This window comes from Girardinichthys multiradiatus, chromosome 17, assembly GCF_021462225.1.
Source record: "Girardinichthys multiradiatus isolate DD_20200921_A chromosome 17, DD_fGirMul_XY1, whole genome shotgun sequence".
NCBI classification, from domain to species: domain Eukaryota; kingdom Metazoa; phylum Chordata; class Actinopteri; order Cyprinodontiformes; family Goodeidae; genus Girardinichthys; species Girardinichthys multiradiatus.
This window is the reverse complement of record NC_061809.1, coordinates 9,766,757-9,785,602: the sequence shown is the minus strand read 5'-3', so window position 1 is coordinate 9,785,602 and position 18,846 is coordinate 9,766,757. Positions and strand designations below refer to the sequence as shown.

The window sequence follows — 18,846 nt, the reverse complement described above, 5'->3', positions numbered from 1 at the left end:
TTGTATTGTTGGTGTTGAAGTCGTTTTGTATCCGACTTTAGTCAAAAAACGTAGATCAGGATCCAAATGAATATAAATATGAAATCTCAAGTAAATAATAAACAGTTATATTTGCCATTTTCTCTCATTTATAGAAAAAACACTCCTTACTCACATAGGCTACCCAAATTATTGTGGGCAAGTCCATTTTTATTTGTACCTAAGTATTTAATGTATTATAGAGATAACTATTGAATGACATAAATCTCACATCTGAATTTCCCCACTAGGGGGCAATAACGGGTATTTCTATTCTATTCTTCTATTTTACCACTCTGTTGATGTTGTGACCTTTTGGTAAAATAGAAATAACCCCACCCTCTATGCTGTCCCCTTCCCACACAAATCTTACAACACATTAAATAATACTGACCATTGAAAAAAAAAAAAAATAAAGCTAAAAGGTCCCAAATGAATTAAAATTAAATTAATAAGTCGCTATTTCCAACCAATGGCGATAGAAGAGGATTCCTGAGCGGCGCGTGCGAATACTAGATTCCTCGCTTCGTGCACTTTAGCATTGCTTTAACCGTTAGCTAAATATATTTCTGTTTAATACTTTTAATGTTAGTTGTTAGTAGAGTTACTGTATCGAAAATCCTTTACTTACACCCATTACAAATGAACTGGGTCGGGGGTTCCAGGTAAGAGTTGAGTAGACATATTTTCTCACCTTCTACGTAGTTAAATTTAACGTTTTCTGCTAACATTTTAGGAACAGGCTAGTGATGAGGAATGATTCAAAAAAGCAAAAGGTGAGAGTGCTACTTTGACTTTAGACGGGTTTCCATGTTTTCTTGTAATACACCCGTGTCTGTGGTCGATGTAATTTTTTTTATGTCGTCCTTTTTTTTTTTTTTTTATCAAAGGAGTTTTTTGCAAAGAGAAAACTGCAGCAGAAACTGAAGAACATGGGCGTAGTTCCGTCCGCATCCTCAGCTGGGGACCTCTGCTCCGGGAGCACAGATCTTCTGACCTTGTTTGTTGTCAACCAGATCGCTTCCAAAAAAACAAATCAAGGTGCGATGTAAGACCGGAGTCATGTAATAAATAAATAATTAAATAAAAATTCGACACCGCATGCATTGCTCGATTTTTTTTATCAAGAAATGCACGTATCCTGATTTACCTTATCTGGAAAACAAAGTAATTTAATTGAAGTTAAACAAGCAAAAATAACATTGTTTTAATACATGAACACAAGTCGTCACTAGTATTGTGTATTATAACTTAGGGAAAAGTTAGGACACTCTACCCTTTAGTAGCAAGTGTTGCCCATTTAGCTGAGGTAACTCAATTAAATTGAAAGATACTTTATTGATCCCCGAGGGGAAATTAGAATTCCAGTACAACCCATCCAAACATACATCATGACACAAGACAAGGGGGGGACGGGTCACCGAGGCTTGGCTGCCCGCTCACAGGTGCTGCCCTAACATCAGTGAGATGGATCTTGTAACCATCTACCAGTCTCTGACATCGGTCTGAGGAAAGTTTGCCCAACTCTTAGCTGTGAGATGTTTGAAGTCCATCCACAGCATCTCATTGAGATCAAGATCTGGGCTTGGAGTCTTCCCAGGACTTTCCATTTCTTAGTTCTCACCCAGTCCTTAGTGTATTCTGGGTCACTGTCATGTTACAGGGCCCAGTTCTACTTCAGCTTCAATTTGTTTTACGGATGGTTTCCCATTTTCCTTAAGCATTGCCTGATACATGGAAGAATGCATGGTGGATCTTGTGTTGTGAGCTGACCAGGTCCTGCTGCAGGAAAGCTTATCCAAGCCATGACACTTCCTGCTCGATGCTTCACTGTGCTATGCAACATGGAGCAGGAATGCTGTAGTTGTTTGATGTCAGTCATGTCTTGAGGAATTGCTAGAAACTTAAGAAGTCCACCTCAGTCCGCAGGCCTTGGTTAGCATGCTTGGTATGGCTTCCAAACAAGCCATACCATGCATAGGTAGGTCATTTTGAGCGCATAAGACCAAAGTAGACATTTTTGGTCATTATGTAAACTGGCATGTTTGGAGTAAACCAGTAGCAGCTCTACAGCACAATCAATCCACTATCAAAAACATTGGTGTTGATTTGGGCTTGTTTTGCAGCCACAGGAACTGCTCTTCTTGCAGTCACTGAATTGACCATTGACTTCTTTATATACCAGTGTATTCTAGAATCAAACGTGGGGCCATCTGTCTGGCAGCTAAAGCTTGGCCAAAACTGGGGCATCACCAGAAATAATCTCAAACACAGCAGCAAATCTCTAATAAAATGTTAAATAAAGAAAAGAATCAAGGGTCTTCAAGTTATGTGAAAATCCTAACAGTGATGGAGTTAAATTGAAGGTAGAAATGTGGGAATAAAGGAAAATGTTTTTTAAATGAAGTAAAAAAGTGTTTGTCTTTTTTCAGAACCTCCAAAAGTAGCAGTTTTTGGCAGGTCTAAAGGATCCAAGCATCGGAGAAATGAGCCCATAGTGCTCCCAATGAGCCCGTGTTCCCCATCACATCTCAGCCTCGCCGAGAGCCCGGCTCAGTCCAGGTGAAGCTGCTCTGTGGGTTGGGGAAATCCATCTGGTACATTGTAGCTGCATAGCTGTATGTAGAGAACAAACTGTTCTACTTACTGTATCTGTTGGATGGTGTCTAGTGTTCGAGACATCAGAAAGCGAAATAGTCCACAGAGGATCAAGTACGGACAGGTTAGTCACTCCTATTGTGCATTTAATACATTGTGCGTTTTTTAAAAACAAACCAAGTGATGCGTTCCCCTCTCAAACAATCATCTCCATCGTATAAGTTATCACCAGTACTGGAGTCAGGGTTTTCAGACAACAGTGCATCTGACTACCTGCCACCCATAAATGACCCAGCCACTTCCATCTCCTCGTCCACATCATCCGCTTCAGGCCAAGGTTTGACCGAACAAACAGCCAGAAAATACTCAATATTCTCAGGGCATTTTCACATTGAATGAACTTGCGTGGTGTAATAACTAATTAAGGTTGGTACCTCCAGGATTATTCCCACTGCAGATAATGCAGAAACAAAGCCTGACTCAGTCACAGCCTCTTCCTCACTTTTCTCCTGTACTCTGGGACACATCAGTGCTGCAGCAAGCTGAGGTAGGCAAAAGAAGGATTTGGCTGGAGTAACACTTGCTCATAACACATTACTTTTCTAGTTATAGTGGTACTATTAAACAGGCATGAGAACATTTTTGTGTCATAACATTTCCTTTGGAATAATGTGCGTTAGTTTCACTGCTTTGTGTCCATCCATCCATCCATCCATCCATCCATCCATCCATAAAACCAAAAATGATCATTTCAATAGACTTCATGATGTGCTGTATTTTCATCTTTGTCTTTATGCAGTTACTTTCATACGTTGCCTTAAGAAAAATATTACCACCATTGTAGTTTCAGCCCTTCTCCCAGCCCAGAGGTATGACAGATCCCGTCTCCTGGTCTGTCAGATCTAACCCACAACCCTTCCAGCTACAGACCCCCACAACATCCCAGCTCCTATTTGGAAGTCCAAAACCAGAGTGAGGAATAAAATACAATTCAAGGAGGTTAATTTTTCTGGTGCAATTATGATTTTTACTTACCCCCTTTAATCTCATGTTTTATTACAGTGAAACTGAAGCAAGAGGTCATAAAGGACATTTAGGTCCCTTTATTCTGAGTCAACTGGAGCCCAAACAGCCCATGCTGGAAGTTCCAATCAGCCTGTCTGAACCCATACATCTGTTTGAAGAAGAAGTCGTCAAGACGTTTAATGATAATAAGCATGGAACAGAAAGTGAATGCTGCTAAAAACCTCAAAATAAACAACATGGCCTCTTCACTTTGTTTAATATTTTTATGTTTGTTTTTAGGTGCTCCCTTTGGGAATGCATGCTCAAATGTATACCTCAGAGATGAACCATCTTTGAGGCCTTCATGCCCTCAGTAAGTGTTTTTAGTTCAAACGTGATATTAAATCATTTGTTTTGTATCATATTTTTATGTAGTGCGATCTTCCTTTTTTCTGACAGAACCGTTCCCAGCTCTCAGGCTGTTGTGATGAAGGTAAGAGCTCTAATTGTAAGCTTTTATCGCCACCTAGTGTTGGAATCCGTTACCGCAATTGTTCAACTGTTAAAGCACAAGATAAAATGCCACAAGTGACATTTTGACGCAGTTTAATAATGTTTCCAAAAAATTTTTTATTTTTTTGTGTGGTTATTTTACTCAGATAGTAATATATGCAAGGGTTACAGTATCAGATGCTTGTGTGTTCCTTTCTCAGCTCTCCAACTGCTCTGACACAGACTCCTGTAAGTTTCCAAAACATCTCCAAGTAAGCAGCCCAGTCATTGTGCATATGTTGGGAGTAAAAAAGGCTCACTAACCTGAATAGCTGTCTGTTTAACACCCACAGCATGTCTCAGACAAAATGCTGGGCTTTTGAAAAGCTTTGAATATTCGCCAAGTTGCTCATGCAGAGCAGGTTACTTCAGTTCAGACTCCGGTGATGTAAGTTCATTTGCATTTGTAAACCTTGGCATTTTCCTGAATTTCTATCAGTATAGAGGCACTCTATTTTTTTTTCCAAAGAAATGACCAAAATTAACTAGAATGTGCAAATGCTGAAGACACTCTTGATGGGATTGCCTCTATAACTTAACATACAGTGTCAGTGGAAAATATTTACTTATTTTTTTAAAGATTTTGTGAAAAAAAACTTTACCCTACTAACTAGACAGCTAATTGTGCTGATGTGGAAAGCGGCTCTGTCTCTTGCTACATCTTATACACATTGGATTGTTGAGGTTTTACACATTTAGTGAGATTTTCCCTCAAAGGATGGTTGTAAAAGCTGTGTCTTGTTGTTCATCATAGTTTTTAGATGTTGAACTCCAACATACAGGTCATTCAATCTGTGTTGCTATTGCATATGAAACTCCCCACTGTTGTTGTTTTATATTATTTAATTATTTTCAGGCATTCCCTTAGTTACATACAGGTCCTTCTCAAAATATTAGCATATTGTGATAAAGTTAATTATTTTCCATAATGTCATGATGAAAATTTAACATTCATATATTTTAGATTCATTGCACACTAACTGAAATATTTCAGGTCTTTTATTGTCTTAATACGGATGATTGTGGCATACAGCTCATGAAAACCCAAAATTCCTATCTCACAAAATTAGCATATTTCATCCGACCAATAAAAGAAAAGTGTTTTTAATACAAAAAATGTCAACCTTCAAATAATCATGTACAGTTATGCACTCAATACTTGGTCGGGAATCCTTTTGCAGAAATGATGGCTTCAATGTGGCGTGGCATGGAGGCAATCAGCCTGTGGCACCTCTAGTTGGCAAATACTTTGAGTGACTCCAACGAACATCTGCCTGACCTACTTTCTTTTTAATCTGTCCATCCATCCATCGTCAATTTACCCTCGTATCCTTGCAGGGTCACAGGACAGACATCAATGCATACATATATTTGGAAATCCATACTTCATTACCCAGCTGTGCGTCTGTGCAGAAGGCTCATTGAAAAATAGTACATTCACAGGACTCATGAACTAATGTAAAACAGATCTAAAAAAGCTGATTATTCATGCTATAGATGAATATTTTAACGTTTTTATGTGAACACACAATATTGCAATTAGCACATGCTGAAATAGAACTTAAAAATGAACATTAATGCTTTAAAATGTAGGACCGAACAAAGTTACAGATAAAGCTTTTAATTTTTAGCACATCAGTAATAGCCTAATATTAACACTGCTCTTTATTCCTGCTGTTTATTAGGACGAACCTTGCTGTGAGTCATGTCACCAAGACTCTGCTTTTTATTTGGATGAAAGCTGGTGTTCTGATAATCTGAGGTCAGCCTCACAGAGAATTACAGTCCTCTCCCAGCCGAGGCCTCTCACCCCAGTAATGACATTCAAAATGAATGCTGGAGACAACCAAAACATTACGGTGAGTGAGGCCAGCACAGATAAAGCCTCTGGAAGCCAGCAGACAGGGAGCTTCATGGCTCTGTCATCATCTCCTCGCCCTTTGGGTGAAACTCATAACTCAGAAATGTGTAGATGTAAGAAAACGCTCACTGAGAGTCAAGATGCAGGGACTCAGACAGTATACACCGGCGCAGCTGACACTTGTGATGCTTCGACTCAGTGCAGCTTTGTCGCAAACGAGACCAGAGCCTCGGGCTTCACTTTGTGTCGACCAGCTGTTGACACGTCACAACAGTTTCCAGCAAATGAGACGGAGACTGATTTGGAGCCACAGACACCCAGTGCTCCATCAAAAAGCTCAGCAAGTAAAGACGGAGTTTCTTCTTGGAGTTGGATGAAATCATCTGATACAGGAAGCAGGAATTTCCACAATGTTATTGCAGATAAGGTTCTACAAGGACCCATCAACCCTCTACTTGGTGTTTGGAGCTCAAAAGGTAGTCTCACCCTATGACTTTAAATCTGACTAAACCTTTCCTGTTTTAGTTCATTTAAGAGCCAAACTAATAACAGATGGAGAACTTTTCAGATAATATTTGCCTTCTTCTAATTCAGACATTCACATACATTAAAATATCATACACTTAAATAGTTTGGGAAAGCCTGCATGATGATGTCATGGTTTTAAATGAATGGCATTTGAGTAGCAAGGAGGCACACCTGTGGGTCACACAAAGGTTACCCAAATTTGTCTTCCAAATAGACAATGACCCTAATCGTCCTGCCAGGTTCGTTAAAAAGTGGCTTAAGGACAACGGAGTCAATGTTTTGTAGTGACTTTCTCAAAGCCCTGACTTTGAGAATTAGTGGGCAGAGCTGAAAAGGTGTGGAGGTGCATGGCGGCCTACAAACCCGACTCGTATGAACCAGTCCTGCTGGGAGGAATGGGCCAAAAGTACAGCAAACTATTCATAAAAGCTTGTGGAAGAATACCCAAAACATCTGACCCAAATCATCAACCAAAGACTAAGGAAATGTAGTACATTTCTAAATGTACTTGTACTCGTCGTCTTCATCCGGGACCGGGTCGCGGGGGCAGCAGACTCAGTAGAGACGCCCAGTCGTCCCTCTCCCCAGACACCTCCTCCAGCTCCTCCGGGGGGAGCCCAAGGCGTTCCCAGGCCAGCCGAGAGACATAGTCCTTTCAGCGTGTCCTGGGCCGTCCCACGGGCCTCCTCCTGGTGGGACGTGCCTGGAACACCTCCCGAGGAAGGCGTCCAGGAGGCATCCGGTATAGATGCCCAAGCCACCTCAACTGGCTCCTCTCGATGTGGAGGAGCAGCGGCTCCACTCCGAGCCCCTCCCGAATGGCCGAGCTGTTCACCCTATCTCCAAGGGAGTGCCCGTCCACCCTACGGAGGAAGCTCATTTCAGCCGCTTGTATCCGGGATCTCTTTCTTTTGGTCATGACCCAAAGTTCATGGCCATAGGTGAGGGTAGGAACATAGACCGACCGGTAAATCGAGAGCTTCACTTTTCGGCTCAGCTCTCTCTTCAGCAAAACGGACCGGCACAGTGCCCCCATTACTGCACCAGCCGCACCGATCCGTCTGTCGATTTCCTGCTCTATTTTCCCCTCACTTGTGAACAAGACCCCAAGATCCTTAAACTCCTCCACCTCAGGCAGAAACTCCCCTTCAACCTGAAGAGCCACTCTTTTCCGGTCGAGAACCATGGCCTTGGACTTGAAGGAGCTGATCTGCATCCCAGCCGCTTCACACTCGGCTGCGAACCACCCCAGTGCATGCTGTAGGTCTTGGCTAGAGGGGGCCAGCAGGACCACGTCATCTGCTAAAAGAAGAAACAAAATCCTCTGGTCCCCAAACCAGACCCCCTCCGGCCCTTGGCTGCGCCTAGAAATCCTGTCCATAAAAGTTATGAAAAGGACCGGTGACAAAGGGCAGCCCTGCTGGAGTCCAACATGCATTGGGAACAGGTCCGACTTAGTGCTGGCAATGCGAACCAAACTCCTGCTCCGCTTGTACAGAGACCGGATGGCCCCTAATAAAGGGCCCCCGACTCTGTACTCCTGGAGCACCCCCCACAGGGCATCACAAGGGACACAGTCGAATACCTTCTCCAGGTCCACAAAACACATGTGGACCAGTTGGACAAACTCCCATGAACCCTTGAGTACCCTGTAGAGGGTATAGAGCTGGTCCAGTGTTCCACGGCCGGGACAAAAACCACACTGCTCCTCCTGAAGCCGAGGTTCGACTATCGGTCGGACTCTCCTCTCCAATACCCTGGCGTAGGCCTTACCAGGGAGGCTGAGGAGTGTGATCCCCCTGTAGTTGGAACACACCCTCCAGTCACCCTTCTTATGAAGGGGGACCACCACCCCAGTCTGCCAGTCCAGAGGCACTGTCCCCGACCGCCACGCAATGTTGAAGAGGCGTGTCAACCTAATTCATTTCTAAATGTCAAGAAATTTAAAAAACTTCTGATTGTAGAAAATAGACATAAATTTGACTATCATAAAACAAGCAAAATTTAAATAGTAAGAAAAATAGGTCATGTGTTTGTAAATAACTGCTTTCAACTGTGTATATTTAATATAGAAGATCTTTCAACTGTGTATATTTAATATAGAAGATCTTTCAACTGTGTATATTTAATATAGAAGATCTTTCAACTGTGTATATTTAATATAGAAGATCTGCTACTTAGTTATAAGTGTGCTACTTTCATGTTTCTCACATAGGAGAGGAAAATGGAGAGAGGAGAGAGCAGACAGGGCAAGATGAGAACAACCCTCTGGTGAAAGAGGTGTCCGTTGAAGGAAGACAGGAGGTCTCTTCTGCCGGTAGAGGTCACACACTCTCAGAGGAGGTGGAGACGCTTCGGGAAATAGCCGACGTTTTACTTCTGTTGAAGCAGAGGAAGAATGATTAGAAGTGATCGAAGGATGAATGTATTTTAAAATTTGTTAACCACATAAAAGAATCTGTTAGTTGTGTTGTAATATAATGAAACAAAAAGCCTTTAAGCATTACTTAGAGTCTTGAGTTTATTTCTTTCTTCATATACATTAGATTTCATGTAGATATTAATCTTCATATAATATAAACTCTAGCAAATCATTTACATCATGAACATAATCAAATATACCATACAGAGATTCTTTTATTTGTGTTTTAATTACCCAATAATATAGAAACATATAAGCAGTTCACATAAAATAAAAAAATGCAATCATTTTACTATAACTACACATCACATGACCTCTCTGCCAATGTGGAGGGCTAAACATCACAGTACCTTTGATGTGCATCATATGAAAGGTACACAGTCACTTAATATTGTGTCAACACGTTTCCCATAGTACAGTATATGTACAAAATAAGTTTGTGTGGTTTTAAGACAGCTTGACCAAGTTAAACAGTAAAGGATTGTGTTTCTTTACCCTTCAGGTCTTTTGCTCCGTGGATTATTGTGAAACTTCAGTGAGAAAAATGCAGCACATTTTACAACATAATGCAGGTTTTTGAATGAAGCGGTAGTTTTTATATATGTTCTTGGCCTATTACTACACATCACAGGTGTTCAACATAAGCATTGGTGTTTTAAAAAGCATGCAAAATCCAAAAACTGGCAGAAAACCAACACTAAATCCTCATGAAACAAGGTGGCATCATCATTCTGAGGGGATGCTTTTCTTCTGTTCTTGCTAGAAAACTGTATGTAATGATTCATAGAGCTAAGTACAGGGAAATACTGGAAGAAAACCATGGGGCTGCAGGGGCTCACCTTCCAACACGAATACAACCCTGACCACACAGCCAGAGCTGCAGTTGAATGTTTTAGATTAAACCGTTTTCATCTTTTATAATGGCCCATTCTAAGTCCAGACCTAAATTCAACTGGGAATATGTTGCAACAAAAGCTCGCATGCTCAGGGAGGCTGAACACATGACACGTTTGTATTCATTAAATAAATTCAAAAAGCCATGTATAACCTTTCTTCCACTTTACAGTAATGTACTTTTCTGTGTTGGTCTATCACATATAATCAGATTAAAACACATCAAAAACTATGGTTGTAATGTCAGAAAACGTGGAAAGGTTCAAGTGTGTGTTTCTATACCCATGGCTGAAAATATTTCCTTATTTCACATTTTTGGTCATACTTAGACATTTCTACATCTTTCCACATGAGGGCGCTAGTCTCCTGCTTTGTAACATTGTTTTGGTTATATTTGGGTTGAAAATACCACTTGCTTTTTTTTTTTTTTTTTAATAAATCTCCCAGTTTCAAATGCATGCTTGTGTCAGTGTGACAAGAAATACTAAATTTACCTAAATAATTAATGTAGCATGGGAGTTCATGGTGAGCTTTATTTGAACAGAGATACATTTTAATAGGTACAGACATGAATTATCCTGGATCTGCCATTGGAAACCTGTCTATTGGGCTCTGTTGCAGCATATATACTTTATTTACATGTTACTGTAACACAGTTTTATTTTTTTTATTTTGATTCCACACTTTTTGCTACACAGAGATCTTCCTGAAACCAAGAGCCACGTAGTAACTACAAACCGGTTGTTACAAAACATTGCCAAATGACATTAAAGCCAGACTGAAACAAAAGTCTCTTCTACTTTGTACATAAGGCTATGAGGAAGACTAAAAACATATTAGAACTCGAAGAAGCTATTTAGACAGACATGCAGGGAATGCAACATAAATGGACATCAGGCACATTACACGGGCACTAATATTACGGTGTTCATTATAGAATGCTTTAACACCTGCATTATAGAATGAAAGGTTTACTTCACTGCTTCATCAGGACATAATACATTTACAATGTGTCCAGTAAGCAGTTCCTCTGAGTAGTGGTTTATGAGACTCATTCTGAGGGGATTTGTTGGCACATCTTGTGACAGTAAAGTTAAACTCTGCACAACACTAAAAACCAGCAGTTTTTATAGGCGAGAAACTTAAAAACCTGAAAGCAAAACAACCGTGAAGATGTATTTCAGAAAGAAATAGTCCAGCAACAGAACATACTGTATAATCCTTTCAGTGCGCCCAACAGGGTTTTGGTTAGTCAAGCAATAAGAATACATGTTTGCTCAGGTGTAACATTGTGCAAGGGTGCTGATTGCTTTTCATAAAAAGATCAAGACCATCCACAAACTGGAGACTGTCATCTAGGGGAGCAAACGTTACTGCATTGTGCTACAAGCTGAAACAACATTAATCCGAAACGTTTCTCATACTGAAAGGCATAACGGCACTATGGAGATACAACAAGTCACGACAACAGCTGTCAGGTCAGCTAAGGTGATGTGGATGCACAAACCTGGTTTCCAAACAACACATGTACCATAGCTTTTTTTTATAGGAACAAAGTTGTAGCAGAATATTTTGCTTTCACTGTGTGGGGAAACAGTCTTGCTTCCTGATCAAGGTCCGTCTTAACCTCGCGGAGAGGGTAACCAGCGGCTCCACGGATCACAAATGAGATAAATATTACAGACCAGATCGCTCTGCATGTTTTGGAGATCACCCAGACCCAGAGCGGGGTCAACGACACACAAGCTCTTTCTAGTCCACATCTGACGCATCGTTGTCCGACAGATGGTAATTCGAACCTTTGACGCGGATGTACTCAACCTGCCGCCCCTCGTCTGTATCAGAGGCGCCGCATGAGCAGAGCTGGTTATCAAACAGCGCCTCAATCTCCTCCAGGCGCCGGGCTTTAGTTTCTGGCAGGCAGCCATAGATGAAGACGAAACCCAGTAATGCCATGCTGGAGTACAAGAAGAAAGCCCCTGGAATAAACAGAAACACATACTTGTTAAGGAGGGGCCACCCATGAAGGTGAGAAACTCAATGCTGCAACGCTTCACACCTTTTTAGGGTTTCTTCTAAAAATGTGCTTGTTTTCATTTATCATCAGGAAGACAGGGTTCCTTCACAGTCTGAAATGTCAGGAATTTAAGCATTTTCCAGCCAGGGTAAAGTAGTATAGAAAATTATTTGTTTTTCCAGACACTAGTTCCTATCCCACTGTCTAAGAGTTCCTCCATCCATCCATCCATCCATCCAACATATGATCATCCATCCATCCATCTATCCAGTGTCCAGTGAATCTTTATTCATCCATTCGACCAAATTCCGTCTCTTTGCTCATTGGTCCATTCATCTATCCCATCATTTTCCGTTCGTCTGATCATCAGCGTCCATTCATCCATCCATCCTCTTGCTGGTTCCATATTTAAATTCCGACCACTGTAGAAATATGAGCTCTAAATTTGTGTAACTTTTGTATTTATCCTCTAAAAATGTCTAATTTAGTAAATTCTAGAATTCACACAAGATGTGTAGGAACCCCAGGAAAAGAATCATCAGTTCTGACAGCAAATTCAAGAAGCAGCTATTACAGGATTTTAATCACCTACTTAAACAGGGGAGTAAAGTACAAGCTGTTGAATAAAGATGTTTTACCACGCTGAAATATTGCTTTCAGACTGCCAGTACAGATATGATGAAAAATGTGTGGAGTAACAATTCCTATCAGAGTTCCATTACAGCAGGGTTAAGAAAACACAGAACTACAAAATGCATCTGGTAATAACAATTCATACATTAGGTGCCAAAAGTTAATGGGATATCCTAGCAGCTATGATCTCCATTCCCTCCTTGTCGAACTAGATTGCAATTTTTTTTTTACAACTGTGGATAATTGTATGTTAAATACCACCTCTAGGTCAACGTCATGCTTTTCTTTTTTGCCAGCTAGATGAATGGGTTAACAGCAGGTCAAATAATAGTTTTCTCAGGAAGTCTCAATCATCACCTCTGACTGATTGATTTCTAGCTCCACTAAATGGCAACCCCTATCTATCTGAGGAGAAACCTTAGCAACCCTGCAAGATATCAGTTGATCTTTCTTTCCAAAATGGTCTCGACTTTGAGGTATAGAAGACCTTGCTTTCCGTATTTCTGTCTTAAACTGGAAATGACTGATGTCAAAGACAGCTTTCCTGCTTCAAAAAAAAAGAAAAAAAGAAATGCTAACCGTAATAAGTGAGGTACTGAGCCAAATGGAGAAAGGTGAGAGACACCAAGATATTGAAGGTCCAGTTGATTCCAGCAGCGCAGGCGTTCCCGGTGCTCCTCGCCCACAAGGGATAGATCTCTGAGTTAATGGTCCATGGCATTGGTCCCATACCTGGTGGAGAGAAATTAACCGTCAGCCTTAATAAACCATTTTATTCCAAATGGATCCGAACATCATCATATAATTTTCAGCTTAGCTTTATAGAGCCAGAAACATATTTGGGAAAAAGGTTTCTGGTCTCATCTGAATGCCTAATTGCTTGAGTAATTTTAAATGAACTTGCTTGAAGGAAAACCAATTTCCTGATATTCTTAAGTGGCAACATGTCTAAACTAAGCACGAAAACCGTTTAAAGGACTAAAATAAGTTAAGTATTTACACATCACTGTGATGAAACGGGATATTTGCAACCTGTTTTTTATGCCTTTTTTGGGATATAGTGATCTTTTCTTTATAAATTCCCCTTAGCTGGTATTTACCTCTTTATAGATTTCTTCTCTTTGCTTTTTTGCCACACTTAGATGTTTTTCAGTTTAAGCAGAACATCAGAAATTTTTTTTTTTATGCACAATACAGTTTTAAAATGATAACAACTGGTTTTGCCACCCTTGGTAGCAACTACCATTGAGCTTTAAGTCTTTTACGTCACTTTGTAGGAATTTTAACCCAATCAGTTGTTTTAATTCAGCCATGACTGAATGAGCTGTTTAGGGTTGAGTTGTGACATCCCAGTTGGATCTGCACCCAGACACAGTTTCTAAATAGTTGCACCTTTGTCTGGTCAGTCCACAGAATATCTTCCCAAAATTTTCCGGTCTCATCCAGACATGTGGCCTTTTTCCTATTGCTGACCCATGAACGCTGACCTTAACTGAGGCAAGCGAGACCTGCAGTCATTTACATGTCGTTCTGTCTTGTTTTGTGACTTCCTGGGTGAGTCATTAATGCGATCTTAGAGGAATCTTGGTAGGCTGACCACTCCAAGAAAAGTTTTTCCCTGTTCCATGTTTTCCATATTTTTTCCAGTTAATATCAGATGTCAATGCTGTTTTAAATTGACATTATTTTAGCCTACTTCACGATGTCGGTCAGTTTCTATTTGAGTGATTTTGTTTTATTTTAATAAAGTAAATCATTGGAAAACTGCTTTTGTTTTCACGCATGTTATCTTTGATTAAAATTTGTTAAATGATCTTAAACAATTTAGTTTGACAAAAAGGCAGAAGTAGAAGAACTCTGTGAGGGGGCAAATAGTTTTCAGGGATGTACAGACCGATGTTCTCTGTAAGCATGTATGTTTCCAGACTTTCCAATTTAATGTGTTTTATATCTAAATCTCTGCTTGGGCTGTAACCTATGTGTGTATCTTAAAAAACAGAGAAGAGATTTTAATCACAATGAGACGTTTTACCTGGATAAATAAAGGATGGATCTGAGTTTGACACCTGTAAATTAAACAGCTGAAAGAAATGTAACTGCCACAATTTGGAGAAATTAAAAATGCAAGCTAAAAATGTAAGTCAAACCTGATTTGTTTAAATGACGCATAAAGAAAAGTTTGGTATCTTGACGAGACACATTTAACACAAGAAGTTCTTGATATATTAGGAACCAATGGAAATGTGAAGAAGTGCTTGGCTCTTTATCCTCCCTAACCCTATTGAGATGCTTTCTAATAGACTATTAAGCTGGTTTCTTGTCAAATGCCAACTTTTACATATGAAGTACTTTCACTAGGATGTTATTAGCTTCCGCAGATTACAGAAAATGAATTCAATGCTCAGCAATAACACTGAATTATAACAGGTAAATAAATTCTTAGCAGAAAAAAAGAGTTCTCCGCTCAACTAGTTGTTTTTCTTGTACACTTATAGAACCACATAGAATATGAAGGATTCTAAGTAAGCAATCTCCCCAAAATCTATCAGACACCCAATATTTCTGTTAGGTCCCTTACAAAACAAACAGTTTCATCCTCTTACCTGGAGCAAAAGCAGCCAGGTACAGCACCAGCCCCAACAAAACCAACCAAGAATATGAGGTGGGACAGTAGTTATAGGCCCAGTAGGTCTGATCTCTCATGAGAGTAGAATTTGAACATCTGAAAGAGGGAGACACATTTCTTTGGCTTTTGTTCAACTGGATATGGGATCTGGTTGGAATGCTCCCCACTCCGTGATCCAGTGTGTCCTATAAGCATGCCGGTACTTACGCTGCATCCTGTGACTCACCTGCCCCACGCTGCGCGCTCGGTGGAGGCCTTATTGACCGGCACACAGGAGGAGGCGAGGAGTGTCGAGCCGTTCTCACGGTAACAGAAACCACAGCGAGGGTCCAGCATGCAAGGCTCGCACATTCTGCACACCAAACAGTAGGGGTTGCACACATTAACTGTTAAGTAAAGTAAAGCATTGAAGAGGGAAAAATAAAGATATAAACACAAAAGCTGTTTTCAAATGATTTGATTTATTAAGGAAAAAGAGAATTCTGAAACATCTTGGCCTTATGTGAAAATGTAAACCTAATACCTAGTTGTGTCACCGTTGGTGGCAAGAACTGCCCTCAAGTGTTAGGGATTGACCTTTCTGAAATGCTGTTAGTTGTACCGCGGATGTAATGGGATGCACATTTTCCAAAAACGTTCCACTTTTGTCCTGCTAGTCAACAGAATATTTTCCCAAAATCTCATCCAGATGTTTTGTATCATCTCTAAGATGGGCCTTTATGTTTGTTTTTCAGTAGTGTTCTGGCCTTGGAACTCACCCATGGATGCCATTTGTCACCAGTCTTTTTCTTATTTTTGAGACATAATACTGACCTTAACTAAGGCAAGTGAGGCCTGCAGTGTTTAGATGTTATTCTGGGTTCTTTTTTGACCTCCTGGAAGAGTTGTGGATGCACTCTTGGAGTAATTTTTGTAGTTCGGCCACTGTTCCGGCAAAGACTTTGTTTCTCATCTTTTTCTCATCTGGTCTTGATTCTTTTAGATCATTGCATGATGTGTTACTTTTAAAGACCTTTTAGCCTACTTCATGTAGTCAGAGATTCAGGTGATTTCTTAAATTTAAAGGTTTGGTAATAATCAGATGGATAATGAAGTTAAACTCAGGTTTCAAAAAGATGTGAAATATTTAGTTAAGACACAAAAAAGCAAATACAGAAGGAATCTGTAATAGGGCGAAAACGTTTTCAAAACACTGTAGTAATAAAGTAGATTATTTTCAGACGCGTCAGCCATATACGATGAAAGCTGCTTGTGGTGGTTCTAATACTGCAGTGGTCCCTGAGAGCATGTATGGGAACACAACAAAGCCATTCCAGAGTGGTAAAAGCACTCATCTCTTTTGTGTTTTGTGTGTGTGTGTGTGTGTGTGTGTGTGTGTGTAGAGGGTGGTGGAATTACAGGGAGTTGGTCCTGGTCAGTGAGTCCATTAGGCGTTGTTTTTCATCTGTAAGAGTGTTTTTACCCAGGAGTTTTGTCTTGTGTCTGTGTAAGTGAGAGTAAATTGGAACATCGAGCCATCTGATCCCTGTCTCGCATGAAGAAACACTGAAGCTACCAGTTTGACAGTGTGTACGTGACTGTGTTTGCTCTTTGTAGCTTGTGGAGACAAGTTAAGTCAACAGTAGGGTTTTGGAAAAGAAAAATGTATCCCAGTTGGAACAGCTGGGACATAAGCAGTAACAATAAAACAGTGATGAGTAGCTATTACTCTGGTTTGTACTAATATAATGCTGGACGGCCAAATCTTTCAATAATGCGTTATAAAGGAGTACAATTTTAAAATTCTTTAGTATTAAACATTTATAAATGATATCACTGTTACTTAAATATGTGTTTAACATTGGTGTCATCTGCAGGTTCAGGGTCATTGTCCTGAATGCTTCAAAGGGGAATATCTGTCCGAGCCTCTACAAGGTTTTCTTCCTTGGATCTAGCTTAATCCCTTTTCTCATCAACTCTGACCAGCTTTGCTGTCCATGCAGAAGAAAAGCATCCCCACAACATGATGCTGTCACCACCATGTTTCACAGTGGGGGAGGTGTGTTCAGGGCGATGTTCGGTGTTCTGTTTCTGCCACACAAATCTTTTTGCAAGTAGGTAAAACAGTTCAATTTTGGTTTATGTATCCCTTACTTTTCTTATGGCAAATTGTAAATTGGACTTTCTATGGTTTCCTACATACATTAAAGGCCAAATTTGTGGAGCGCCTGACTTAACACATGTAGTAGTAACGTGACAAAGTATGAAAAGTATCAAGGAGTTTGTACTTTTGCAAGGCACCGTAGCTTGATCAAACAGTAAAAATACTGTGCTTTGGGATTTGGTTTAACAAAGCATACATGTCCATTCTGTCTTCAGAAGGCATAAGGAACCACTGGCTGCATAAAACCCCAAGGTGGACCTAGCAACAACTGCAGGGTCCATTGATCCCTTGGGATGTCAATGACAATGATTAACATCCTAAATACTCACCTCTCTTTCATTTTGCTTTCATTTTAAGATAAAAAAAGATTTTTCCAAAAGCAGTAAACTGACGATTGTAAAAGTTGTGAAATGCAACCCTACTAAACCCAGCTTGGCCCTAACTGTTAAGATACATTGTTTTTATGTTGATGTTGTATAATCATGTAAAGACTTTATTACTTTATTCTTTCAAATGAAATGTTTGCATGTTGATGTTTATTTTTTATTTACATTTTTTAATCTTTTGAATTAATTACCGCTAAACACCAAAAAAGTACCTTCTTTTTGTCATTAAACAAAAGATAGCAACAAAATATGTTTTCTAGCTATGAACAAAGTTAAGGCACCCTAACCTCTAATAATTGGTCTTACCATATTTGATTCAATAACATCAGTGAGACATTTCTTGTACCCATCTACAAGTCACTGACATCGGTCTAAGGAAAGATTTTCCCTCTCCTTACTCTCAGCTGTGAGATATTTGGGAACTTTCTTGCATGCACAGCCCATTTAAACTAAACCCACAGCATCTCTATGAGATCAAGATCTGGGCTTTCACTCAACCCAGAACTTTCCGTTATCCAATTTCAGACGTTTCTTGGCAGATTTACTGGTGTGTTTTAGGTCATTTTCATGTTGTAGGGTCCAATTCTGGTTCAGTTTAAAATGTTTTACGGATGGTCTCACATTTTCCTCAAGCACCCTCTTACACTGTAAAATTCATGGTGGATTCTATGAAGGTAAAGTAGCCAGGTCAAAATATTTCAGTCTAGATTGATCTGTCCAAAGAACATTATTACAGAATTCTGAGTTTTTGTTCAAGTTTTCTCTGGAAAATATCAGTGTGGCGTTTATATTTTTCATTGCATACCTCCCCTGAAAGTTAAACATGTGCAGCCTCCTTCTGATTGTACAGGCACGCACTTTTATATCAACAGTAGAAAGAGCCTGCTCCCATGATGGCATTTTTGAGGGTATTCGGTGACTACATTTAGCATTTTGCAGTCTGATCTCTGGGTGAACTTGGTTAGAGGTGCAGCCCTTAGTATGTTAGCAGTTTTTTATTTTTATTTCCACCACTTGTAGATTATTTTCTGCACAGTAGCATGGCTGATTTTAAGTTGTTTTGAGACCTTTTTAAATCCCTTACTAGACTAATAAGCTGCTACAATCTTCCTTCTCAACACCTTAGGCAGCTCTCATTAGATACTTATAGTAAATAGACATAA

At 40.0% G+C, this 18,846-nt stretch overlaps 2 protein-coding genes across 2 annotated transcripts in view; one reads left to right on the top strand and one right to left on the bottom strand.

Moving 5' to 3' along the window:
• The first annotated feature begins 198 nt into the window (after nt 1-198).
• Nucleotides 199-9,068, top strand: LOC124883243. The gene is made up of 15 exons (XM_047390254.1): nt 199-683; nt 755-794; nt 909-1,059; nt 2,451-2,580; nt 2,689-2,740; nt 2,839-2,953; nt 3,057-3,163; nt 3,461-3,588; nt 3,679-3,845; nt 3,922-3,994; nt 4,081-4,114; nt 4,335-4,362; nt 4,467-4,561; nt 5,859-6,510; nt 8,778-9,068. Exons 1-15 carry the CDS (start codon nt 604-606, stop codon nt 8,966-8,968), a joined length of 2,043 nt encoding a protein of 680 aa, XP_047246210.1. The 5' UTR covers nt 199-603; the 3' UTR covers nt 8,969-9,068.
• A 1-nt stretch (nt 9,069) lies between these two features.
• The window catches only part of LOC124883244 (proton myo-inositol cotransporter-like), a 129,339-nt gene continuing 119,562 nt past the window's right edge, over nt 9,070-18,846 (bottom strand). Inside the window, exons 8-11 of the mRNA XM_047390255.1 lie at nt 15,381-15,506; nt 15,132-15,250; nt 13,108-13,260; nt 9,070-11,857 (exon numbers count right to left, since the gene is read on the bottom strand). Coding sequence (XP_047246211.1) covers nt 11,631-11,857; nt 13,108-13,260; nt 15,132-15,250; nt 15,381-15,506 — 625 coding nt within the window. The 3' untranslated portion in view covers nt 9,070-11,630. The remainder of the gene's footprint in view (nt 11,858-13,107; nt 13,261-15,131; nt 15,251-15,380; nt 15,507-18,846) is intronic.

What these genes read in the sequence shown, in the direction of transcription:
- LOC124883243 (XM_047390254.1), top strand. Translation starts at nt 604, where the DNA reads ATGTTAGTTGTTAGTAGAGTTACTGTATCGAAAATCCTTTACTTACAC. An exon ending in TAATAAGCATGGAACAGAAA is followed by an intron (nt 3,846 to 3,921) that starts GTGAATGCTGCT and finishes GTTTGTTTTTAG; the next exon opens with GTGCTCCCTTTGGGAATGCA. An exon ending in TTGAGGCCTTCATGCCCTCA is followed by an intron (nt 3,995 to 4,080) that starts GTAAGTGTTTTT and finishes TTTTTCTGACAG; the next exon opens with AACCGTTCCCAGCTCTCAGG.